Source organism: Gambusia affinis, linkage group LG21, assembly GCF_019740435.1.
Source record: "Gambusia affinis linkage group LG21, SWU_Gaff_1.0, whole genome shotgun sequence".
NCBI lineage: Eukaryota > Metazoa > Chordata > Actinopteri > Cyprinodontiformes > Poeciliidae > Gambusia > Gambusia affinis.
The window spans coordinates 4,532,912-4,560,064 of record NC_057888.1 but is presented as its reverse complement, the minus strand read 5'-3'; the positions used below and the strand labels follow the sequence as shown (position 1 = coordinate 4,560,064).

At 35.9% G+C, this 27,153-nt stretch overlaps 1 protein-coding gene across 1 annotated transcript; it reads left to right on the top strand.

The window, feature by feature from the left end:
• The first annotated feature begins 224 nt into the window (after window positions 1–224).
• Window positions 225–27,153, top strand: LOC122824653 (mucin-5AC-like). Its single transcript, XM_044105515.1, has 23 exons — window positions 225–374; window positions 3,800–3,894; window positions 6,428–6,753; window positions 11,469–11,724; window positions 12,955–13,017; window positions 13,660–13,701; window positions 16,020–16,157; window positions 16,253–16,297; window positions 16,379–16,452; window positions 17,922–18,002; window positions 18,080–18,123; window positions 18,206–18,342; window positions 19,709–19,820; window positions 19,891–19,949; window positions 20,035–20,082; window positions 21,227–21,291; window positions 21,370–21,413; window positions 21,533–21,569; window positions 21,653–21,690; window positions 22,286–22,413; window positions 22,508–22,628; window positions 23,435–26,184; window positions 27,146–27,153. Exons 2-23 carry the CDS (start codon window positions 3,804–3,806, stop codon window positions 27,151–27,153), a joined length of 4,707 nt encoding a protein of 1,568 aa, XP_043961450.1. The 5' UTR covers window positions 225–374; window positions 3,800–3,803.

Genomic DNA, 27,153 nt, shown 5'->3' with positions numbered 1-27,153 from the left:
TAGATAGATAAACAGATAGATGAACATGTCATTGTTCTCTCTCTTCCTCCTCCCTCTGTGGGTGTGTTTCATCATTTTCCCTCCAGAGGCCTGCAGGCGGATTTTGCATTTCAGGATTTCTGATTTCCTGAACGCACCTCTCTGACAAACGAGCGCTCCCGCCTGCTGAACCACTTCAACATCGCCGCTCAGACGCAGGTGGATCCTGGAAGGAGAAACTCTGGAGAAATGTGGAGCGTGTGAAACTTGGATTCATGACAGACGGATGAAGACGGGGAAGATGGAGAGACGTGTGCGAACCGGAGAGAAGATATCAAGTCCTCCTCCGAAGGGTTCAAAGGTTAACTCATAGAGAACCACACAAACACCATCAGGTAAGAAATTTTTAAAACTTCAAAACTTTTTCATATGTAGGTGAGGAATTTAGGGGCAAGTAGAAAAGGAACCGATTATTTTATCTTGTCAACAAAAATTTATCTCAAAGCATTACACTGCAAAAACATAAAATCTTACCAAGTATTTTTAGTCTAGTTTATTTGTACACTTGAAATAAGACAAAACTAACTTACAAGTCATTTTTTAGCAAGAGATAGGAGCTTATTTTAAAGTAAATAATTCCTTAATAATAATAATAATAATAATAATAATAATAATAAATACAAGTATATACTTAAAAAAGACATTTTTCCCATTTTAGAAGCAAAATAATCTGCCAGTAAAACTATTACTTTTTCATAAATATTAATGAATTATTGGCTTAAATCAAACTCAAATATCTTGCTGAAAAGTTAATTATAAGTTACTTTTGTCTTTGCACTAGACAATAGACAAAAATACTTAAAAAATATGTTTTTCAGGGCTGGTTATCTTAAATATTTTTCTAATGATCTGAAACATTTAGCTGTGACATTAAAGCATAAAGAAAATAAATATCTGCGTATGCAGGGGGATTTTGATCAAAAGAGAATAACATTTATCTGACATCCGAAGATTTAATTGAAACACAACGAAGGATGACGTTACAAAAACAAAAATATCCATCCAGTCTCTAAAATCCAGCCAACAAACTCAATCCAGAATACTTTTTTTTGCATTTAACACTTCAAAATGTTAAGAAATGTCATGATTTAATGGTAAGAATGAGAAAAACCTTCTAAAATGTGACATATCTTTTCATCTGCAACAAGCTTAGTGAACAAGGCAGAATGTAAATCACTGCCGCTGACCTCATGATGGCAGGAGGCTAAATAATCTGGATTTATTGGTGTTCAACCATGAAAATAACTTAGAATAAGTTTGACTTTGAGCTTTGATAACTGTGAACTAAAATGAAAGGTAATTAATTCCCTATTTGTACTTTATGAACTGTATCATAGTGAGATAGAACCCCTAGAACCTAAAGTGGATGAGAAAATTGGTCCAAATGATATTCTAGACGAGTTGCACGACTTAAATAATTCTTTTTGGCATTAAGAATGCCTTTTTGCCCCAAACAGGAAGTTCATTTAGTACTGAGTCCTGATCAAAATACAAATATCTAAACTAAATCTATGGAAACAGATTTAAAGTATTTTACTCTAATGGTGCAATAATAAAGTTACTTTATGTCATATTATTCTATGCAGATGCTCTGTCTGCACTCATGAAAATTCACAAAATCTGTAGAAGCAGATATAAAGTATTTGGTAACACCTTATGTGAAGGATTAAGACTGACATAACACTGTTATGAACATGAAGGAGGCAACAAAAATGTTTACAACTATTGTCATGAACTGTCATTCATTAAATAATGACATTTTTAATGCAAAGCTCCATTAAAAATTTTAATTAAAAGTCCATTAAAAATTTAAATTTTGCCTTATTTTGTAAATAATGACACTTTTAATGCTAAGTTGCGCTAGAAGTCGCATTAAAATGTATTACAATTCCATTAAAAGAGTCAACTTTTAATTATTTGGTAATAATGACACTTTTAATGCAAAGTTACTTTATGTCATATTATTTTGTGCAGGTGCTCTGTCTGCACTGGTGAAAATTCACTCACAAAATTGCAAAGTTTAATACCCAGAATGTAATCGATTTTATGAGATTGAAAATTTTGGATTGCATAACAGGCAACTGTGTTCTGTGCTGCACAAAAACAGACTTACACCTAAAAGAAAATAAACATTTTAAAGATTTGTTCCCTAAAATTAATTTTCCAATGACTTTCTGTTTTAATATAGTCGTCAAAAAGCCTTTAAGTTCAAGTACATCAGTCACAGAAATAATTCATCACCATACACTCATTATAAATTTGGTTCTTTATATGTTTTTATAGATAATATGATAATTATTTTGACTTGGCAAATGTTTGAAATTCTTCTAACAACTTCTAAAGAGTTGGCAAGTTGTTTTCTTAGACTTCTCTTGTCATCAAATCACAACAATTAGCTAGGTTAGCATGCTAGTTGTCCGATTAGCATGTTCTGTTTGCTCAGGGTGAGAAATATCATTTAAATCGTTTAAATCTTAATTAAAGTACTTTTACTGCAGCATAAAAATTTAAACTTTTACTTACAGCAACTTGCAAAAATACCACTCTAATGTTATTTAATTTGGATTTGTGTAATATGCAAATACAAAGTAGTTTTCGATTATGAAAAGAAAGGACAATAATACAAATTTCTGCTGATAAAATAGTTTGACGTTCCTTTTTTTATTGCAGAGAGGTCAGCTAAATAATCAAAAGGATGCAATTTAGATTTTTATTTGTAAAAGGATGTGAAAAAATTATTAATCCTATTAATTAGCAACAAGGCAAGAGTTTTCTTGGTTCATCACTTAAAATCCAGATAAATAATTTTTGGTTTTAATGTAAAAGAATGTAATTTAAATTTATGTTAATTATAACTTCTATCAATTTAGTTTTTCTTTGTGCAGTTAAAATATACCAAAATCAGCAATTCATTTTTTTTTCTATTTTGAACTGTTAGTGATACTTTGGTAACTTTTAAATCTTCATGTATGTTTATTAAATTAAAACACAAAGGTGGAAATGTTTTATGCTTGTCAAACATCCAGTATGATGACAGGAGGTTTTCTAAGATAGATTTTTCATCACTTTTTGAACTTATAAGATCAGATTTAGATAACTTTAGTTTTCATCTAGGCTGTACCAAATATTTAGCTTTTGTATTGTTTATATTTTTCCTAGAAATAAACAATCAAGTTGGAATTGCGTCCAAGAAACAAACAACCACGGCCTTTTCTTAGACAAACAAAAAGGTTTTGGAGCTTAGAAATGTAATAGTAAAGCAGTATAATTACTTTGTCAAGCCACTGAAACCTGTCATATTTCATTTCCACATTAGAAGAAACATAATTTAATATTTTGAATACCTGGAATTCACAGAAAAGCCTTGCATAAAAGTGTGAACTGAGATGCATAGCAGCCTAACTGTACTGGAAACAATAAGTCGTCTTTGAAAGGTGTGAATATCATGAGGTGTAACCCAACTCCCCGGTGTCCTCCCCTCCCCTGCCCTCAAGTCAAGTCCCGCATCCACAATAAAGCCGGATAATATTCAATCGTTTCATCTTTCAAGCTGTGAAAAACGCTTCCCACAGCTTTGACTATTTAAAGAAACACTGAATACCATGAGGAAGAGCTTAAAAAGAGGAAGCTGCTGAGCAAACGGTTTCAGCTACGCAAAAAAAATAAATGTGCCCATTGATTTGAATTTGATTACATAACTGAGAGTTAAAGGAGGGAAGAAATGTAAAAAGTTGGAAATGTTATGTCATAATGTTGCCAGGAGGATGTTTGGCCTTTTCTTTGGAGCAACATGGAGACGGCGGCTTTGTTTCCATCAAGTCATCCTTTTCCTGACAGCAGCCGCTCCACTCACAGGTGAGCAGAAGTTTACGTACAAATAATAAACAGCTGGGAAAAGAGTTTAACCTGAAAACCTAACCCATTGTATTTATATTTGCATAAAGAAACATTATGCAAATATAAATACAATAGGTATGTATTTACTGCAATATTATGCAAATCTGTCTCTTCCACAGAAAGTTCTCTGGATCTATGTAAAGTACTTTTATTTGTGTATCACCTGACAAAATGACACTTGCTTGGTGTTTTAAACATCAAAGGCTTAAGTGACCCAAATCCGACCCGATTCAGTTCAACCTGTATCTAATCTTTTTATGATATTCTGAACAATACGGATCGGATTTTTTTTATTCCGACCCAGACAGCTTGGATTTGAGGTTATAAATCCGATACGTGTCTGATCTTTGAAAATTTGATTTGAATCTGTACGGCACTGGATGCATTCATCCGACCTAAACGTCTTCGATACTCGACAAACGTCGCTATTCTGCGCCCTGATACGCGCAAGCGGGAAGAAAAACAACAAACATGGCGGACGATAATGAGGATTAAAGTGTTAATGTGCTGGTTCCGGCCATTAGCATCCATGTTTACTTCCGCAAACACTGAGCACTTCTTCTTCTTCTTCTCCTTTTTTTATGGCGGCTGGCATAACACCAACCATCCACTCAATAGTGACGTTATTGCGCCATTTACTGTCCATTGTAGTTCACACTGGAGATCACATACAAGTCGCAAAGATTGTTTTACAAAAACAGTCCGATTTCACAAAAGATCAGATCTGAATGTAAACGTAACCTAAGAGACTCCTGAACTTATCCCTCATTATTGTCTGACAGGGTTTTTGTTGCCATGGACACACAAGAGCGTCCATTCATCAAAGCACCAATTGACAAAAGTCCTTTCAGTGTTACTAATTTGCATTGACATGGACATTTACCTACTAGAAAAATAATAATAAAGAATTACTGTGTACTAAATGTGGGGGAAGACACTGGATGTGGATCTGTGTTCTTCCTTTTAAATTTGACATCATGCGACTTTTCTAGTGGCTCTGAGGCGGTGTATGCATAGATATCTCCCATGGAAAACCCCTTCTTCAACCTGAACTCAGTAGGAAGAGCAGCTTTCTATCGGTGGCTCATATGACCAGAAGTTTAATAAAAATAAATAAAACCACCTTTTTACGTACAATCTGTAGTTCAATCAGAGAAAACGTCCAGTTCGAATTACCAAAATTATATCTATTGGCTAAATGCTACAATATTTGGAGCAGGAATGTATCAGTGATTTATTTATATATGTCTCCAAAATCTTCTCGGTGTGAGGTGGCGTTGCCTTTAAACTGTATGACTTGGGTCAAACGTTTGGGGTTTCGTTCCACAAGCTTCTCACAATAGTTGGCAGGATTTTTGGCCAATTTCTCCTGACAGAACTGGAGGAACTGGGTTAGGTTTGTAGGCCAACTCGCTCCCACAAACAGCTTTTCAGATCTACCCACAAATTCTCTGAGATCTGGACTTTGTGATGACCACTTGGTAACCACTTTAGCATTGTTGAGGGTTATTGTCTATTTGGAAGCCCCATTTTGACATCTGGGCCATATGGATGATGATCCAGATGTTTGGATGATGTCTGGATGATGTCTTTAGATGTTGCCAATATTCTGGCCAAAACGTTTTAAATGTCTGAAGTGCCAAAGTGTAGTGTCAGTCAGACCCAAATCAGGTTTTTTGATGCTGAAAATTAACAACAATGCAAAGGTTAGCTAAAATGTAGCATGTAGAATATCACTATCACCTTGACCAATATTGATTTACTTCACTCAGTATTGTAAACATGGCTATTATTGGAAGAATTAGCTAAAATAATTATTTTATCTATCAAGCTAATATTAGCATGAGTGGTATCACCAGCAATTTATGACTGAGTCCATTTAAATGCTTGCATGTTCCACAAAATGGCTCTTATACATTTTTTGTGATGTTTTGCAAGGTGGGTTGAGAGCAGAGAAACAGTGAAACAAACATGTTAGTACGTCGCTTTAGCTAAGAAAGCTAGTGAAGGAAATTTACAGTTAGCACAGTATAAATAGAAGATTTTATGTGCCGTGAGTATATATATATATATATATCAGAGCTTGGGTTAACGGAATATTTTCCGTATTTGACCAGTTATTTTTTTAAACAACCAGAAAATTTGAAGCCCATCGGTCATTTGACAGGTTATAATTAACACCCCTGATTGGTGCACATGGGCAGACATTATAGACTTTAAGCAAAGATTTCATCGCAGAGGCAACTAAAATCAATCAATAAAACATTCTTTCTGATTACCATCTCATGGACACAGAGTTACGGACCGGACGCTTTGAAACCCCGAAGGACTTTCTATTTCTACAACCTTGAATAATCCTTTAGTAGCTAGGATTAGCCCAGCTGTAATCCCAATCTTTTATTTTAGCACTTTATATTATTGCTAACACTAACCATGTCTATTTTAAACCATTAAAATTCTTAATTTTCCATTAATTCTGTCTTTTTTTTAGTGGACGGATATTTCCTCGGAGACATTAAGGCAGTATTAAATGGCTGTGAAGACCATTGGGCCCTTCAGGACAAATTCTCCATTCCACGCCTTTCCCAGATGACTGTATGTGTGAATATTCGTGTGGTTGTCCCTGGACCATGGGTGGCCTTTTCTTACAGCTCAGTCCGGACATTAAACCCCGATTTTAGTCTTGAAGGGGACGACAAGGCAATTTATGGATGGTTACTCCAAGTCCAGCACCGGTTTCCGTTCAAGATGTCCCCAATGGTTTGGCACAGGGTGTGTCTAAGGAGGGACGTACTGAGAAATATCTTCAGCCTGGAGGTAAGACGTAGTAAAATAAGATTAGACTCTGAGTTTAGGTTCTTCTTTTTTAAAATCAAATCCTTAGTGTATAAAAGCAAACACCAAAGGTTCCAACATTTTATTTGCTAAATGAAGATACAGGAAAAGTGGAAAATTGCACTGAAAGACAATAATTTGTCAAATTTATGTGACATTTTGCAAAGTTAATAAGTGGTAGCTAAACATGGCAATTCTAATTAGTGTAAACTTTACAGAAGCATATTCTTTAATCGGATACCAGTAAAAAACTGTGCTAGCTAATTTGTAGTTAGCTAATATTGAGGAAGAGAGGAACAAAAATATATAACAGATATTTATTTAACATTCAAAATGTGACTCTCTTTTTATTTTGAAAGCTACTATGGATAACATTTTTACTCACCTGGTATGAGTTCTCTCTTTTTTTCCCCCTCTTTACATGCTGCTGTTAGCATGCTAGCATAGCTTGCTACTGCTTGTTAAAGAAGCAGAAACTTAAAAGTAATTTCACTAAAAGTAAAACAATGACTGTTGGAACTATATGGTCTCTATATTGATGAAGATTGAGACATAAAGGAGGAAAAAAATAAGTAAAAAGCTAAAACATCTTGGTTCAGGTGATGCTAACGTTAGTACAGCTAGCTGCTAACGCTAGCTTGACACAAAAGAGTATAAAACTAATAGTCTAACAGTAAAATAAGATTATATGCTTTAAAAATAATAAAATCCTGTTCTACCCACTTTGGTTTGAGGTAAACTTATGTGCTCTTGTGTTTTATTCTTTTGTAATTACCGTAGAATAAAAACAGTAATTCATTATGGAGGGAAAACATCAAATATGTGTTGAAGTTTACCTCATTGCAAAACTTGTCAATGAAATTATACCAACAATGACAGCGTGCCAACAGTAACACTTGTCACTATTGTTTACTCTTTCTGCTATTTAATATGGGCGGTGTAATACAAGGACACAATAAAATAAGGAGACTACATACAAGAACATTTGAGGTATAAAAGAACCTACGTAGACAGTGACCTACAAATCTAGTGATTAGATTACAGTCTTTACATATTATTATTCACTAAAACTTGCAGCTTTGTTTAAATATATTCACTAATAAACTACTAAAACTAACAATTTCATTAACATTTTAAAAAGTATTTTGTTTTACATAATGCTTTTTAAGGATGTTTTTGTAATATTAATATTTTTGTGTGATAAATAGTGAAAAGGCAGCCACCTGGAGTACTGTTGATCAATACCACTATCAAATAACAATGTACTATATTTGAAAGCAACAATGAAACAATAAAGAGCTTCATATTGTATAAGCATCAGACTCATAAGTGTATGTTTAAGCTAAAAGATGTAAATTCACTGCAAAAACACGAAATATTAATAAAGTATTTTTGGTCCAGTATTTGGTGCAAATATCTTAGTACCCTTGAAATAAGAGAAAACTAGCTTACAAGTAAATTCTGAGCAACATATAGGAGGGTATTTTAAGTCAGTGATTCCTAAATATTGTGTTTTTGCAGTGTTTGCTAACAACTGGTGAAACAAGTCTTTGAATAATTGGTAAAAAAGTAAGACTTTACGAAAGGTCTAAAAACAAGATCAGCTCTACAGTTTTAGCTTGGCAGGCTAACTAGCTTAAACCTCTGCATTATTACATCCAACCTAGCTGCTAGCTTACAGGTGCTAGCAAGTTGAGCACAAATATGTGGGAAGACATGTGGCTTATTTTTCTACGTTACATAATATTAAAATGTGCTTCTGCCTCAATCCACTGTAGCATTTAGCTCTGATAAATTTGAGAAACAAATTTGTCACCAAAGCAAAAATCAAAAGTAACATGGATTTATCGTTCCACAGTGGCCACCTGATCTTGCAGGAAAAACTTATAAAGGAGCATAATTTTGAGGTGTAATAAATCCGGGTGCCATGGAGATATGTCTCTGGTCACACATTTTCTTTTTTAAAGTAATATGTAAGGGATACCAGTCAACAACTGGAGGACTTTCATTTAAAATTTTACTGCTTTGAAGATTCAAATATTGAATATTTATCAACAATTAGATATCAGAACATTTAAGGACTTATCTGGTAAAAGGTTTTCTGAAATATGTTTGATAGTGGGCTAAAATAGTTCTTCCATTAACCAAATAATTTAAAGAGATCTGATATGTTCTTGTTTAGATCTTATATCAACAACTTTTGATAGAAAGGTGAATAATCTTATCCACGATAACAGTTTCTGTCTTTTTTCCAAATGTTTTGGGAAATTCAGGCAAAAAAACTAAAACTATGCAATAGTTATATTTCTTCTTATTGACTTTACTGTACACTTTATTTAGTACACATGCATGCGCATGCCCATTAAGAGTCACGGGCACTGGGGTTCATTGACCTCTCAAAGAGTCAGCCACACCCCGGCTGGACTGGAAGTTGATTTATTTTTTGACTTTTTACCTCAGACTGACCAATTTTCTATTAATCCCATCTGGATTTGATACAGTTGGGTCTCCCGCACTTCCCGTATCTGCGCCCTCTGTCCCCCGCTCTTTTTTCAACTGTTTAATCCGTTGCTAACATGTCATAACGTGTTTTTCCGAGCCGCCTTTAAACGCAGCATGAGCCCTAAAATGTGCGACGGAGCTGCGAAGGCGAGTGTAGTATTATGGCAGCAAAACCAGCAAAAGGCAAAAAAAAAAAAAAAAAATTCAGTTCTCTTCCCTCAAACTAACTGTTGATATTTACGGAGCCCCCTAGGGGACATGGGGATTTTTTTTTCTTTTGCGTTACCTCGCAAAACTTTTGCGTTACCTCGCAAAACTTTTGCGTTCCCTCGCAATACTTTTGCGTTACCTCGCAATACTTTTGCGTTACCTCGCAATACTTTTGCGTTCCCTCGCAAAAACTTTTGCGTTACCTCGCAAAACTTTTTGCGTTCCCTCGCAAAACTGTACTGATCAGTTGTGCGGCATAATTGAATACTGTAAGACTTTCTTACGGTGGCCGCCGTACTTTCTGATTTAATATAAGGTTATGTAAGGTTTTTCCATGAATGTTAATATCTCGTTGTGAAATATCTGAAGTTTTATATCTTTCTTTAGAATACAAAGGCACCACAAACCTATGATATAAACAGAAACCTTCCGTAAGTAGGAAAGAAATATAAATACTGTACATCCAAACTATATTTCTGAGTTATTATCGCGACGTAATAAGTCATCTGACAGTTTTTATTGTGTCGCTGTTGTGTTGGTTAGCTAAACACAACAGCGTTGTGTTTAGCTGCTTTTATGTTCAGTTCCATCTCAACCTTAACAGACATAAATATGCAGTAAATAAATCGATTTTCAATCAGTTTTTTGCACCAAAGACTTCATAATAATAAACACGTTTTATTATTAAAAACACAACAAACTAATTATGGTAAAGGGCCGTATTGGGTTAACTCGGGGAATCTCATCTGTCCGTGTATTAATTAGCTCCAAACCACTTCTTTGTTCTGTCACATTTATCGATTTATTCCATTTTGATTATTATGCTCCAGACTTTGCAAGGACTGACCAACCCGCTCACCGTTTCCTCATACACACAAACCAGCAGGCCAGTAAGCTTCCCATTCATACTTGATGACGTCACTCCCACACCCACCACCTAAGTGTCAAAGTCGCGTGCACCTATCATATCAATAATTACTTATTTCATTCATATGACTCTTACAGAGCCTACGTGAAAACGTGTTTATTATTATGAAGTTTTTGGTGCAAGAAACTGATTGAAAATCGATTTATTTACTGCATATTTATGTCTGTTAGGGTTGAGATGGAACTGAACATAAAAGCAGCTCTTTAAACCATTTAGCTAACCAACACAACAGCGACACAATCAAAACTGTCAGATGACTTATTACGCCGCGATAATAACTCAGAAATATAGTTTGGATGTACAGTATTTATATTTCTTTACGGAAGGTTTCTGTTTATATCATAGGTTTGTGGTGCCTTTGTATTCTAAAGAAAGATATAACACTTCAGATATTTCACAACGAGATATTAACATTCATGGAAAAACCTTACATAACCTTATATTAAATCAGAAAGCAATGACGGCCACCGTAAGAAAGTCTTACAGTATTCAACTGATCAGTACCATAAAAGGTTTTGCGAGGTAACGCAAAAGTATTGCGAGGGAACGCAAAAGTTTTGCGAGGTAACGCAAAAGTATTGCGAGGGAACGCAAAAGAAAAAAAAATCCCCATGTCCCCTAGGGGCCTCCGTAGATATTTGATGAATACCGTTGGATGCAGGTAATATTAGCTAAATGATGACTAGCTAATGCCGATATAACTTTAAGCTTGCTAGCAAGAATAGGCTACTGTTATCTATCCACCAAAGTGGGTAGTACTCGTTACATTTACTTGAGTAATTTTTTGGGGAAAAAATATACTTATAAGAGTAGGTTTAGTGCTCTGTTCTTTTTTTTTTTTACTTGAGTAATATTATTTCTTCTCTTGAGTAGATTGATTTTGGAAAGAAATAGACTTCAGAGATTGGAAATATTTGATTTCTGCAAGGTATGAGCTTATGTTCATAAAACGTTTAGCACAGCAATATTGAATAATTTATAGTGATAATAGCATCTTTCTGAAGATCAAACCTTTAGCCGTGAGGAGAAATCAACAGCGTCTGTCCAACTGCTCCAGGTTGATCACGTCATGGTAGCAGAGAGGACGGTCTTTGCTCAGGCCATCTCTCCGTCTGGCACCCTGTGGCTGGGCTGCCATCAGAGAAACCGATCACCAGGTGGCGTGGGAAAGTTGGAGCTGTACCTTTTCCGCATGTGGGCAGACCTGGGTGAACACAGGTCCTGCGAGGACGGGACTGAGATTGGCTGGGATACAAACTACTGGGATATTACCAGTCCCAACTCCAAAGAAACGGACCGCTCTCTTCCATGTGGTGAGAAAAACGGACATATTTATTAACTTTCACACGCATGACTGATTCTTTTTGCTAATGTTTGATCTGCATTTGTAACTGAAAGCAGGATATTGTTCAGATTAACTAATTTTACATGAATGCAGTAGATTCTTTTAGTTTAAAGTAAGGCATTCATGTAGGGAACATTTAATTTAGCTACAACTAAGTTCTTTGTCTTTCTTCTAACCCCATTCAAACTTTAAGATTTTAAAATAAAAAATAAATACTGCATCAAAATGATAGAATATTAAAACATACCAAATAACACAAAATTTAAGTCTCAGTTTAAACTAACATCCAATGTAATTTATTACAATAACTAAACTCGTGTTTTTAATTCCAGATAGAAAGGCAGCAACTTTTAAGCTATTTTTTTTTTAAAACAAAGACATTGTTAATTATTAAATTAAAACCAAAACAAACATTTTGTAAAGTTTGCATTGACACAATAAGTGGCAGCTAAACATGACAATTAAAATGAGTGTGGAGCATATTATCCAAACAGCAGAATTGCTAGTAAAAAACAGTGCTAGCTAATTTGGAGTTAGCTCATTTTGAGGAAAGAAGGGACAAAAATAACAGATGTAACTAAAACTGTATTAATTTAACATCCATAATGGGCCTCACTTTTTTTTAAGTTACCATGCAGAACATTTTTACTAACCCAGCATGAGTTTTCTCTGTTTGTCTTTATATGCTATTGTTGGCATTTTAGCTTGTTACAGCTGGTTAGAAAAGAAGAAACTTAAAAGAGTAATTTCAGTAAAAGTACAATAACTCCCAGAACTGTGTGTGGTCTCTTTATTGGTAAAGATTGTGGAAAAAAATAAGTAAAACCTGAAACTTCTTGCTTCAGCTGATGCACGAGCTAGTGTTAGCGCTCAGCTTAGCTAGCTGCTAAAGGTAGCCTGACAATTGGGAGTTTAAAACACCTACAGCTGAAACTGAATGTATCACTCTTTTATTTCTCCTAGTCCCCATTACAATACTGCAATCACTTTCATGCTTTGGTTTAATTTGTTCTTCAAAAGTCGATTACTGACAACAACAAAGTCCCATTAAGTTTCTCTACACTGCTACGTTTTATCTTTGGGGTTTTAGAGAAAATATTGCATGCAAACCCTCAACTAACTTATTTTTTTTCTCTAAGTTCTTAGCAGTGCATGTTTTTAGAGCATGTTGAATGTTGCATGTCTATTTGTTTTGTAGACCACAAGAGATTGAGACGAGATACAAATCCAAGCAATGCCACAGCTAGTGGTGTGGACTCAGGTGACTTTTAAAAAATGTTTTGTAATGATGCCTCTTGAATGTTTTCACATTTTGTCACGTTCCAACCACAAACTTCAGTGTATCTGACATTGTTTGTGATAAACTAACATAAACAAGTGAATAATTACAATAATTATAAAGTGGAAGTACAAGAATGTTTCAATTTTTTTTCTCTCCTCGGTTCCATATTGGTTAAATCTGTGAAGTTTACGTTAGCAGTTGATGTGTTAGCACACTAGTTCTCTAATTAAAGCTAAAAACATTAGATTTAATCTTAAAAGTGTGGCATTCAGCCATATTTACGCTGATATGGATGAACGCCACACTTTTAAGATTTGTAACCAAGGATCTTTCACCTTGATTCTTCCTATTGAGACCTAGTTTGTGGTCAAATCCCAGTAAAACTTCTAATATCACAAAGTGTAAAAAAATATTTTAAAGTTGGGATTAGCCTTGCAAAAAGGTGTAAATTTGTGAATAAATTAGAGTTGCGACATTTGTGTTTATCCCTGCACCAATGTAAAGTTAAGTTTATTTAAAGAAATGACTTCATGACGTAACAGGGAAACATTAAATAGTAGATGTGAATAACAGTCTTTAAGTCCAAAGCAGCAGACATAATGATGATATCTTGTGTTTCAGTCATTACCAGTGGTGCTGGAAGCAGTCGAGTGTTTCCTGCAGGTAAGACTCACCTTTAGACAATACGTACTTATACTTTCACACTTTTCTTCACACTAACCATTATCTTAAAATTGTACCTTTTTAATTTTCTCTGTCTCTCATTTGACCAGCAAAAAGTCATGAGTGTGCAGTAAAATCTGCACTAATTCGACTCCATGCTACCTAACCTGAACTCTTAAACCTTAACTACAGATTCCATTATCAAGCTGTTTAGTTTTATTGAATAGCTTGCAGCCATTAATACAATCAGATGTTTAGAAAGTTTGTATATTAGAGCTTGTGCATTCAGAAAAGGAAGTCCACTTTAGCTTTCTGTGGAAAAAGTTTATATAAATGTTTGGACTCACTCCAGGAAGACGTAGCAGCTGCAGCAGCACCTGCAGCAGCACCTGCAGCAGCAGCGTTGTATAACAAGTTAACTGACTAAAAGATTACCTGTAAAAGTTTTGCTTTGAAGAGTCATTTTCCACTTACAATTTTATATTTTTTACAAAAATATAAAATTGTAAGTGGAAAAAATGGTGAAGGAAATCAATTAGGCAATTTGTCAGTGTTTTACACGTTTATATTGTCAATATCTATTGTCAATCGATATTGTTAATATCTATTGACAATATAAAATAATGTTATTTTATGAAAACAATATTATTTACATATTTGTTGAAAGTATCTGGCTTCTACCGGTGATAACTAGAAACAACCCATCAGAGTCAGGAGGCGGATCTCAGCGCTGACAATCATGACCGTGTATACAGCTTCTTCCTGTCACCAGAGCATCTCGTAAATGCTAATGCTACTTAGCATGTCCACTGACAACATCGGATAAACATCTTTTCTGTAACTGAGTTATTTCTCTACCATCAGCACATTTAACAGCGTGTTCACAAGCTTGATTGGCAGCACTAAGACTCTTGGCTCTGATTGGTTGTTTCTTCAGATGGCAGTAACAGCCCAGGGAGGAGGTGGAGGAGATCGATTTTTTTTATTTTTTTTTCTACAGATTATCAGTTTTGTGGTAACTTTTGTATTTTCTGCACAGCACCCTAATGACTCCTTAGATCAAGAAAATTCATTTAGGAGGCTAAAATTTTATTGTTAGCAACAAGAAAATTGACTTACACACCAAACTATGACACATTTTATGTGGGACCAACGCAAAGTAGTGTATACTTGTGAAGTGGTTGGCTCTCTCCCAGCTGCCATTAGATTCTGCAGAAACTACAGCTATCGTATACATGATGTAAAAGATATGAGGGATGGTTCTGGTATCGGATTATTCATGTGAGAAAATCTGTGTGAAGGCTTTGGGAAAGTACCCGACCTGAACTACATCTTCTTTACTATCAAGCTGCAATATAAGATTCACTGCCTGAGGATAACAACGCTATAGGAACAATATTTCCTGTTATAAGAACCAAATTTGTCATTTTTTATTTTGTCATCTTCAGAAAGGAACATTTCTTGTGTGATTTATAGCAGAGATGGTCATTGTTTTTCAGCAAAGACCCACTTTGACCACTGAATAGCAACAGTTTTCACTATTCGGCACAGGAAGTGGTAGCAGAAGTATGTAGCGATGTAGCGCCGCAGAAAATTTCCAGAAGCCACAAAGAATGCTTTTTCTTTGTGGGGAACAAACATGTTGTGTGCTGAGCTATTCTGAAAGAAGAGCACAGAAATTAAAATAACAGCTAAAACCAAAAATATACGTGTTGTTTCTTTACATTTACAAGCTAATGTTAGCATAGCTGCAAGGCTAACTGCTACAGGAAGTAAGAACAGGAAGCAGTCATGAAAAAGTGTTCTTCATCTACAGATTTCTTAAATATTTGAACAGTTTTTAATATCAGACAAAGATAGATGTAGAAAATAAGAGAGGAAACCGTGTTAGCGCGACATCAGAATTTACAAGAAAAAAAATCTTTAATTTTTACATATCAGAAATTTTCTAAGTAAAACGCATGAATTTCAAATGTTGGAAATTTTCTAGAAAATTTCTGAGATTAATCACAAAATATCTGAGTTTTTTAATCTACAACGATTCCAATGCATCGTTGTAAAAATCCCTTTAAAGTTTTGAATCTACAATAAATATCTACTTTACTTGTTTGATTTTAGGTTGGTTGTTTTTGTCTTGCGACTAATTTTGAGACGATAATTTTGGCCCATCTGGCAAAAAGTCTGGACACTCCTGATTTAGATGATGCGTCATGGTGAGGAAAATGGGCCCAGGGCACCAAATACGCCAGGACCGCCACTGGTCTGCTGCATTATAGGACACTGTTACAGAGTTTGACTGGTGATTCATTTGATTTCAGAGACCAGTTATTCAGACATCACGTCTCCAGCAGTGGTGAGAACCACAACACTTGACAAAAGTTCAGCCAATCAGGTGGCACTAAGCACCAGTGTTCATCCAATCACAGCTCTGCCTGCAGAACGAAGCACAACTGCAGGTTGGTCTACATTCAGGGAATATTTAGCGCATAAATAAGAATGCAGGTGAGGTTTTCATATAAAGAACAAAATGTTTTCATTTATTGTCTTTCAGGAACTCAAGTCACCTGTGACATCAGTCAATTATGTTCCAATAAAAGTAAGAACTGCTCACTTTTGTCCAATCTTTTCCTTTTAAATGAACATTTTTATAGCTTTATGTATTTTTTTTGTCCTTTAGGTGCTTACTACTGGATACCCATGAGTGTGAAAGCTGAGCAAAGCAATAAAACAGAACAAGACCTCCGTAATCTGGTGAGAAGAAAAACGTCATGCCTGTGTTGATGGGTTTCTGAAGCGCGGAATCTCACATTTAATTACTGTATATGTCATATTCCCATAAACCGGTCTCACCAGAGCCGAGTCAGCACCACATTCCTGCTTTGTTATGAGCCTAAGGGCAGTTTTAAAGTGACCCGACAGCTTAGACAGCAGCTGCTGACATTTACCGCCCAGCTTCTCCTTTTCTGTTAAAAAACCTGAAGAAAAAAATACAAATAAAATGGATTTACCTTTTATGTCAGTACATTTACTTAGTCGGAGGGAAAACATACCGAGCTTCCTGTTGCTATGACGTTGTACAACCTTAATTTTGCTGATGTGACAGAACTTGTGGTGTCTTGCTGAAGCATTCACACCTGTTAAGCTTTTTGTCAAATATATTTAAACTTCTGCGATTGCAGGTGATATGAACCAACTCAAAGTAGCATCTGAGAATAAACAATAAATTGTTCTCATCATATACCATAAAAAAAAAATCTGAATTGGATATACACATCCATTCGATTAATTAGAATATTAGTGAAAAGTTAATTTATTTCACACTATGCAGATTAATTACGTTTTCAAGTGTTTATTTCTGTGAATTAGGATCACTGTCTGCTTACAGCTCATAAAAACATGATATTTACTCTGATTAGAATAGTACATCAGACTAATAAAAACTTCTAATGTGACTTTTGGTGTCAACTTTGCATTAAAAGTGTCATTATTTCACAAATTACACTTCATAGCAGTCGTAAACATTCATAACAGATGTTACGTCAGTCTCACGATCACTCCTTCAAATAAAATGTTACGTTCCTCAAAGGTACCTTAAGTTTCAGAGAACAAGAGTTCCTATCAATTGTTTTATAGGATTTTTGTTTTTGTATTTACAAATCACTTGTTTGATTGTTTATGATACTGAACTTATAGTTTATTAGGAAATCTGAGTGGTTCTATTGAGAGACGTTGAAATTTAAAGTTAATTAAACCCTTTTGAAACGGGTCATAGTTCCCTAAATCCGCTGGTCACAGCAGGTTTCAGACAAAGTTTGCAGGACAGAACCATCGAATGTTGAATTCAGGGGAAAAAAAGTGAAAAGATGTGATGGCATGCAACGGTTTGAAGCGAAACCAAACACTGCAGGGTTCAGATTGTTTTTTTTTATTCAACTTTATGATTCAATAAAGAAGAAAAATGTTCCCAATACAAACATTTCCTCTCTATTGGATCACAACGTTCAGGAATGAGGAACAAACCTGAACTTCTGCAGCAGGCCGGCCTTTTGTGTTTTTGCAGATGTTTTGCCTCTAGCTGCAGAAATACAACAATAAATGACCAAAGAAACACAATTTAATTACACAACTACCATAAAATATTCTGGTTTACTGTTTCAGCTGCAGATGGAAACCAACATTGTCTCCATTTATCTGCTTCTGTCTCTCCGTCTTTCACTCAGGTGTCAAAAGCGTTTAACTGTAGCAGCACCAGCAATGAGGCAGGATTCAGCAACTTCTGTGAAGCTAACGGACAACTTCAGGTCAGATTTCTCCACAGACACGGCAACACATCTCTGATTTTCGCTCCTGTAAACCAGACAAAATGGCGTCATTACAGGTCGTGGAAGTGACATGCAGAGCAAAACCTGCCGCCACTGAAAGGTAACGATAAGTCCGTTTAGGTGTCTGAAAATACGCCGGTAAGTATTTCCCCGTAATGGTTTGGATGCATTTTGTTTTGCAGCCAGACGGTGTGCAACGTGCTGCTGTTCCTCAGCCATGCCATGTCAACATGCGACCTGTGGCATGCTGGGAACGCCGCACTGCAGCGTGCCGGAGGATCGCTGCAGGCAAACATCACAGGGAATGTGGAGAGAGTCGGTGAGCCTGTCAGAGCTTTTAAATGTTTGAAACAAACATGTTAAAAGGAACAAGAGTGGAAAATAAATCCATTACATTTATTTCTGGAGGACATTTCATCATCAAGGCAGTTCAAAGTGATTTATATCATAAAAACACAAAAAGAAAAACATCACGCAGCCACCAATTAAGAAACGAGTTACAAAACTTACATCAGATATATTGATTAACATTTAATTTATTATCGTTCAAAAGCAGCTAAACAGGTTTGTTTTTAACTTTGATTTAAACACAGAACTACTCAGTGTTTAGCAGTTCTGCAGTTTTTGGGAAGTTTGTTCCAGATTTGTGGTGCATAAAAGCTGAATGCTGCTTCTCCATGTCCGGTGACATGCTCTATCTTCCTGGTTTTAGTCAGAACGCCAGCAGCAGCAGCAGCGTTCTGGATCAGCTGCAGCTGAAGGATTGATTTGTTTTGGTCAGACTCTGTTGCAGTAATCAAAGATAAACGTGTGGATGAGTTTCTCTAGATCTCACTGAGACATCTTTTATCAAGGATGCAACTTTTAAACTTCTGATTATTTATGTCTGGACTGCAAAAACACAAAATATTACCAAGTAGTTTTGGTTTAGTTTCTACTGCAAATATCTTTGTACACTTAAAATAAGAGAAAACTAACTTGCAGACAACTTTTCAGCAAGAAAAATTTGCTTGCTTTAAGTCTGTAATTCCTTAATATTGATTTTTAAAAAAGTACAGGTTTTATTGGTAGATTGTTTCACTTCTAACAAAATATTTTTTCCATGTTTCTATTGAAACTAGCCTCTATATTTTGCTGTAAAGTTACTTTTAAGGTAGCTTTCTCTTATTTCAAGTGTACCAAGACATTTGCACTAGACACTAAACTGAAAAAACTTGGTAAGGTTTTGTGTTTTTGCAGTGTGCTATAATCATCCCAGCTGTCTGACCAAAATAAAACAAAGTTTGATCATTTGAGTCATAAAATTGTTTATGCAGAATATACTGGAGCGGCAAGACTTCACTGTAAATTAGTTCTTTAACTTGAATTGCAGCAGAGGTTTCTCCAACAGTTTGTGAAATAAGTTATAATAAAAGAATTAAATGAAATGCAGCGTTGGCACGCACTGCTCCAAATTAACATTTAGCTTCTGTACTGCAAACATGCCACATTATGTATGCATGCAAACTGGACCCAAATTTTGCATCCACCATTATGTAAAAACAAACTCTATAAATTTACACACAAACATCCGACTTATTCAGTAGCAAATGTGAATAAGATGAAGTTCAGTTTGGTCCAAATCTGTGAAAGTTAATTAAGATCATAGAAAAATGAAAGATTTTTCTGTTTTTCTTCCACATCAGGAAGAACGCTCTGTGTGGACGGGTTGCCCTCTAGTGGTGACTTTGTGCGCTGCACGTCCACATCGTCTTTGGATGAAATCTGCCAGTTGAACAGGACCACTAATGTCACATGGTGAGCAGTAACTCCAGTTTCACTCTGTTTAATTAATCCACGCTGTGTGTTTAACACGTTTCTCCTCCAGTTCTGTCTTAGAGACAAACTCTGTGGCAGCTCCACAACAGACGCCAAACTCCTGCGGCGGTTTGTGTCTTTTATTCTGCTGTGTTGCCAGAACAAATCGACTGTTGCCTCTGATGTTTCTCATCAAGGTTTTTCTTCTTCTCAGGGACGGCTCCTCGCTTCTGCAACTGCTCTGCTTTCTGTGAGACCGAAAGTAAGACAAGAGAAATGTCTTTAATCTGGGTTTTGTTTGTTAGTGAAGTTAAAATCAAGGTTGGGCATCATTTTGTGTTTATTCCCGTGGTTTTTATTTTTGGTTTATTAAGGAATCAAACTTTCAAGTATAAATAATCCATAGTTCAGTCACTACATTCTCAGATTCTCCCCAGGTTATTCAGGATAAAGTATGAAACAATATAGCAACAGTTCCGATGTTAACCAGTTGCTCTATCTAATTGCTAACATCATAGAAATTGTTCCAAAGTGAAAATCAGAGGGAATATTTGTCCAAACAATGCTTCACTCAGCAAATCTCGTCTTTTTCCTTTTTTTTTTTTGAGAATGGCAGCAAGAATGCTGTAAATTTCCTGTAGCATGACCCTAAAAACCTGCAGCAAAATTTAAAAAAACAATGTTGAATTTTCCTACCACCTCCCTGTTATTGATGTACAACCGCGCAATAAACACGTTGCACATTAGAGTGGAACATTTCCAACTTTTGAAACTAAGAATTTTCCATGTTTTTCCAGAAAATTCCTCTCAAATTCTCTGAGTTTTTTTGTAGCAATTTTTGGACTTTTCAAACTTATTTTTTCTAGAAAATTTCTGAGATGAATGTCAGAATTTCTGAGTTTTTTTTTTTGGAGGAAATATTTGACTTTTTGAAATTTCTTCTTCTTTTTCTGGAAAATGTATGACATTAATCTCAGTGCCTGTGTTTTTTCTAGCACGCTTTTCAAACTTAGAAATTTCTGTTTTTCCAGAAAATTTGTGACACCATCTCAACATTTCCTAGCTTTTTTTCCCGACTTTTCAGACTCAGAAATTTCCACGTTTTTTCTAGAAAATTTTTGAGACAAATTGACTTTTCACACTTTATAATTTAAAATTTTTTCCTGGAAACTTTTTGACATGAGCCTCAAAACTTCTGTGTTTTTTCTAGCATTTTCCACACTTGAAACTCAGATTTCCAAGGTTTTCCTAGAAAATTTCTATTTTTTGATGAAAATTTACTCCTTTTTCCCTGTCCACAATTGCAGTGTAATTTATGATTATTTAAGATCATAAGAGAAAATGTGAACCAGGCGTTTTGCTGCAGATATGCATCTCTCATAATCCATCCCTCTTTCTGTTTTCAGGCCAGCTTTATGCTATAAAAATCAAAATCACCAGTAATATAACGGTTATCCACCTCAAACGCCTGGTATGTAAAGTTACTTTACTTTCATAATTTGTTACATTAAATATCTTCAGAAACTGACTTTCTACTCTTGTTTGATAGTTATTAAAATCTAACGTCCTCTCAGTGTGCATCCCAAACTTACAGTAAGTGACTATATTGGCTCTAATGTTTAATCTGTTTGACCAGAACATTCATTATTACCTGAGCACTACATATGAAACGTGGTTAACAACTATACATACAAACCACTGTTTGTTTTCAGGGGGTTCAACTGTTCAGACATCATAACAAAACACACGGTAAATTTTACTGCAAATAACCTTAGACTACTTGTTAATAAGGTAAAAATATCATAATATATGTTGTTGTTTTTTTTATCCAGCGCACTCATTTGGAATGTTACGGGGAAGTGGATCAGAGGTAAACATGATCCAATTCAGTCATATTCAAAAACTGAATATCGTTGAATTCAAGTGAAATATTATATAGCTTTTTTAGACTCAGAAAGATGTTTTAAGCTGTTATTAATTTATTTCCTTCTCACAGCTAAAGAAAACAGGACATTTTAAATTCAAATATTACATCAGAATAATAGAATATATTTTCATATATGGCTTAATGAAAAGCATGTTTAATGTATTCTTGAAGGTTGTTGTTTTTAAAAAGGTAATTTAAATCTGAAAAATATTTTAATTTATTGACTGAAGTTCACAATATGTTGCTTTTTTACTTTTTAGCCTACTTCATGTTGTCAAATAAGTTATTTTTATGCTTGCGAATTGTAAGTTGTGATTTTCCCAGGAGAAAATGTCATTTTCACAAAAGTACAGATGGGTTTGGATTGGTTTTTTCCTGGTATAAATGAAATAATCATCTTTTGAGGTTATCTTTATCGTATAAAACATATTCATAGATTAAAAAAATTAAAGCGAGATTAAAAACTGGACAAATTTTAAATACAGGACACACTGAGCATAAATTAGAGATTATGAACGTCTCTTCCTGGTTTTTCCAGGTTCTACAGCTGCATGGTGGTGCTGGAAATGTCCGGACCCGTCAATAGCTGCTCCCTCAGTAAACTTGTGCAACTCCTCATTGAAAAGGAAGAGTTTATAACGACCGATGGCTCACTTTCTCGAATGAGTTAGTGCCTTTATTGTTTTCACATGCATATAAAAACAATAATAATACATAAAAATGTTTTCATTTACTTATTGATGAAACTCTGTTGCCTCAGTGGTGTGTGGTGGCCCTCCAGATTTGTCTGGTCGCTCCCTGTTGGCGTCCAACCTGAACTGGAGTAAAGCTGACCTGCTTCCCTCGGATGTTTGTCAGCCTGGTTCCACTCTAATAAAATGGTTTGTATTTACACAAAACTTCTGATAAAAACTATAGAAAATGGTTTGTTTTCTTATTTTGGACCAATTCTGGACAAAGTTTTTTCATGCCATTGAGTTTACGATTAAAAGAGCAAAAAGTTTCCCCTCTCTTAGATAACTTGGACAGAAGAAACAATAATTCTACCATTTAAAGGCACCGGAAACAGGTTTAATTCACTGTTAATAAACTCAGTCTACGAGACCTCTATTTATAGCCTTGTAGAGGTGCAACGCAGGATGTAACAGTACATCCAGCTAACAAGAGTAACACATGTTAATGTTCACTAGATTTTGTTACAGCCCTACATGCTGCACAACACTGCCATTTTTATACGTACCATTAAAAGTAATAGTGGACCATTTGCAGTTTTCTGGCCGATCTCCAATTACCGATCTTTAAAAAGCCTGACCTGCCAATTCCAATTTTGGCCAATATCAATTTTTTTTGTGTGTTAAATGTTGCTAAAAATTACAAGAAAGTCGCGGAGTTGGTAACAGTGGGGTGACCATTGTTAACTGAAAAAGTATAGAAGAGGGCAGTGGTGGATTTTTAAACCTTTGCTCAGGTAGATAAAATCAGGGGATAAGATCAGCTTCACATGCAAATATTGGATGATCTCCAAAATTAAGGAAATTGGTTCCAATAAATTGATGCACCCCTAATTAACACTTACTATCTTGTTTTGCAATTGTCCTAAATTAGCAAAGCTTGCAGATAGAATAACAACAAGTTATCTTAAATCACTAAACAGTCTCTTAACTTCGGTTTTTTTTTCTGTCCACAGTGAAGCTAATGAGACACTTGCTGTTCTCCTAGCGGACAGTTGCCCTCCAGATCCTCAAACAAAAAGCACAACTCAGACCACCACTCGGTCTAATAGCCTCACTTCACCAACATCTGTGACCCACACAATAGCAAACGCTGAGCAAACACAGCTGACATGGTCTCCAAACACAAGTTTCACTCCACCTAACAACTCAACATTACACAGCTTAACATCAGCTGCTGAATTTTCTAAGAATGCCACAATCAACTCCAAAATATCAACCAATCAAACAGTGTTTACTACTGCTAGTTTGAGTGAAAGAAAACCCGACAATGTATCTACAACTGGACCAATCCATAATCAGACAACAGCAATAACAACAAGCCTCCTTACATCCACTAAAACTACAACTGAACCGCTCACAAGTTATGCACATTCAACCAGTGCCCTTAACGCCAATGAAACAAAAACCTATAGTACAACTACATCCACTAAAACTACAACTGAATTTACCACCAGTTATGTTCCTTCAACCAGTACCCTTAAAGAAAGTGAAACAAAAACTTATGGTACAACTACATCCACTAAAACTACAACTGTACCGTCCCTCAGTTCTGCACCTTCAACTAATGTCCTACCATCCAATGAAACAAAAACCTATGGTACAACTACATCCACTAGAACTACAACTGTACCGCCCACCAGTTATGTACCTTCAACTAGTGTCCTACAATCCAATGAAACAAAAACCTATGGTACAACTACATCCACTAGAACTACAACTGAACTGCCCCACAGTTCTGCACCTTCAACTAGTGTCCTACAATCCAATGAAACAAAAACCTATGGTACAACTACATCCACTAGAACTACAACTGAACTGCCCCACAGTTCTGCACCTTCATCTAGTGTCTTACCATCCAATGAAACAAAAACCTATGGTACAACTACATCCACTAGAACTACAACTGTACCGCCCACCAGTTCTGTACCTTCAACTAGTACCCTTAAAGAAAGTGAAACAAAAACCTATGGTACAACTACATCCACTAAAACTACAACTGTACCGTCCCTCAGTTCTGCACCTTCAACTAATGTCCTACCATCCAATGAAACAAAAACCTATGGTACAACTACATCCACTAGAACTACAACTGAATTGAATCTGACTTCTGCACCTTCAACTAGTGTCCTACAATCCAATGAAACAAAAACCTATGGTACAACTACATCCACTAGAACTACAACTGAACTGCCCCACAGTTCTGCACCTTCAACTAGTGTCTTACCATCCAATGAAACAAAAACCTATGGTACAACTACATCCACTAGAACTACAACTGTACCGCCCACCAGTTCTGTACCTTCAACTAGTACCATTAAAGAAAGTGAAACAAAAACTTATGGTACAACTACATCCACTAAAACTACAACTGTACCGTCCCTCAGTTCTGCACCTTCAACTAATGTCCTACCATCCAATGAAACAAAAACCTATGGTACAACTACATCCACTAAAACTACAACTGTACCGCCCACCAGTTCTGTACCTTCAACTAGTACCCTTAAAGAAAGTGAAACAAAAACTTATGGTACAACTACATCCACTAAAACTACAACTGTACCGTCCCTCAGTTCTGCACCTTCAACTAATGTCCTACCATCCAATGAAACAAAAACCTATGGTACAACTACATCCACTAGAACTACAACTGTACCGCCCACCAGTTATGTACCTTCAACTAGTGTCCTACAATCCAATGAAACAAAAACCTATGGTACAACTACATCCACTAGAACTACAACTGAACTGCCCCACAGTTCTGCACCTTCATCTAGTGTCTTACCATCCAATAAAACAAAAACCTATGGTACAACTACATCCACTAGAACTACAACTGTACCGCCCACCAGTTATGTACCTTCAACTAGTACCCTTAAAGAAAGTGAAACAAAAACCTATGGTACAACTACATCCACTAAAACTACAACTGTACCGTCCCTCAGTTCTGCACCTTCAACTAATGTCCTACCATCCAATGAAACAAAAACCTATGGTACAACTACATCCACTAGAACTACAACTGAATCGAATCTGACTTCTGCACCTTCAACTAGTGTCCTACAATCCAATGAAACAAAAACTTATGGTACAACTACGTCCACTAAAACTACAACTGTACCGTCCCTCAGTTCTGCATCTTCAACTATTTTCCTACCATCCAATGAAACAAAAACGTATGGTACAACTACGTCAACTAAAACTACAACTGAACTGCCCCTCAGTTCTGGACCTTCAACTAGTGTCTTACCATCCAATGAAACAAAAACCTATGGTACAACTACATCCATTAAAACTACAACTGAACCGCCCACCAGTTATGTACCTTCATCCTGTGCCATTAAAGCCAATGAAACAAAAACCTACAATACAACTACATCCACTAAAACTACAACTGAATTGAATCTCACTTCTGCACCTTCAACTAGTCTCCTACAATCCAATGAAACAAAAACGTATGGTACAACTACATCCACTAAAACTACAACTGTACCGTCCCTCACTTCTGCACCTTCATCAAGTACCCTTAAAGAAAGTGAAACAAAAGCTTATGGTACAACTACAACCACTAAAACTACAACTGAATCGAATCTCACTTCTGCACCTTCAACTAGTGTCCTACAATCCAATGAAACAAACACTTATGGAACAACTACATCTACCAAAACTACAACTCAACTGCCCCTCGGTTCTGCACCTTCATCAAGTACCCTTAAAGAAAGTGAAACAAAAGCTTATGGTACAACTACAACCACTAAAACTACAACTGAATCGAATCTCACTTCTGCAACTTCAACTAGTGTCTTACCATCCAATGAAACAAAAACCTATGGTACAACTACATCCACCAAAACTTCAACTGTACCGTCCCTTACTTCTGCACCTTCATCTAGTGTCCTATCATCCAATGAAACAAAAACTTATGGTACAACTACATCCACTAAAAGTACAACTGAACCAAACCTCACTTCTGCACCTTCAACTATTGTCCTACCATTTAATGATACAAAACCCTATGGTAAAACTACATCCTCAAAAACTACAACTGAACATACACCCAGTGCTGCACCTTCAAGTGGTGTCCTATCATCCAATGAAACAAAAACTTATGGTACTACTTCATCTACTAAAACTACAACTGAACCGCCCACCAGTTATGTACCTTCAACCAGTGCCCTTAAAGAAGGGGAAACAGAAATTTATGGTACAACTACATCCACTAAAACTACAACTGTACCGTCCCTCACTACTGCACCTTCAACTAGTGTCCTACCATCCAATGAAACTAAAACCTATGGTACAATTATATCCACTAAAAGTACAACTGAACCGCCCACCAGTTATGTACCTTCAACCAGTTCCCTTAAAGAGAGTGAAACAAAAACCTATGGTACAACTACATCCACTAAAACTACAAGTGTACCATCCCTCAGTTCCGCACCTTCAATTAGTGTCCCACCATCCAATGAAACAAAAACTTATGGCACAACTACAACCCCTAAAACTACAACTGAACTTCCCACCAATTATGTACCTTCAACCACTTCCCTTAAAGAAAGTGAAACAAAAACGTATGGTACAACTACCTCCACTAAAACTACAACTGAATCGCCCCTCAGTTCACCCTCCAATCCTACAACAATTAACAATAACACAACGCTATCCAGTTCTATAA

Coding starts and splice junctions, on each gene's coding strand:
- LOC122824653 (XM_044105515.1), top strand. CDS start 3,804: ATGTTTGGCCTTTTCTTTGGAGCAACATGGAGACGGCGGCTTTGTTTC. Junction 20,083..21,226: donor TGCTTTCTGTGAGACCGAAA/GTAAGACAAGAG, acceptor TTCTGTTTTCAG/GCCAGCTTTATGCTATAAAA. Junction 21,292..21,369: donor TTATCCACCTCAAACGCCTG/GTATGTAAAGTT, acceptor CTTGTTTGATAG/TTATTAAAATCTAACGTCCT.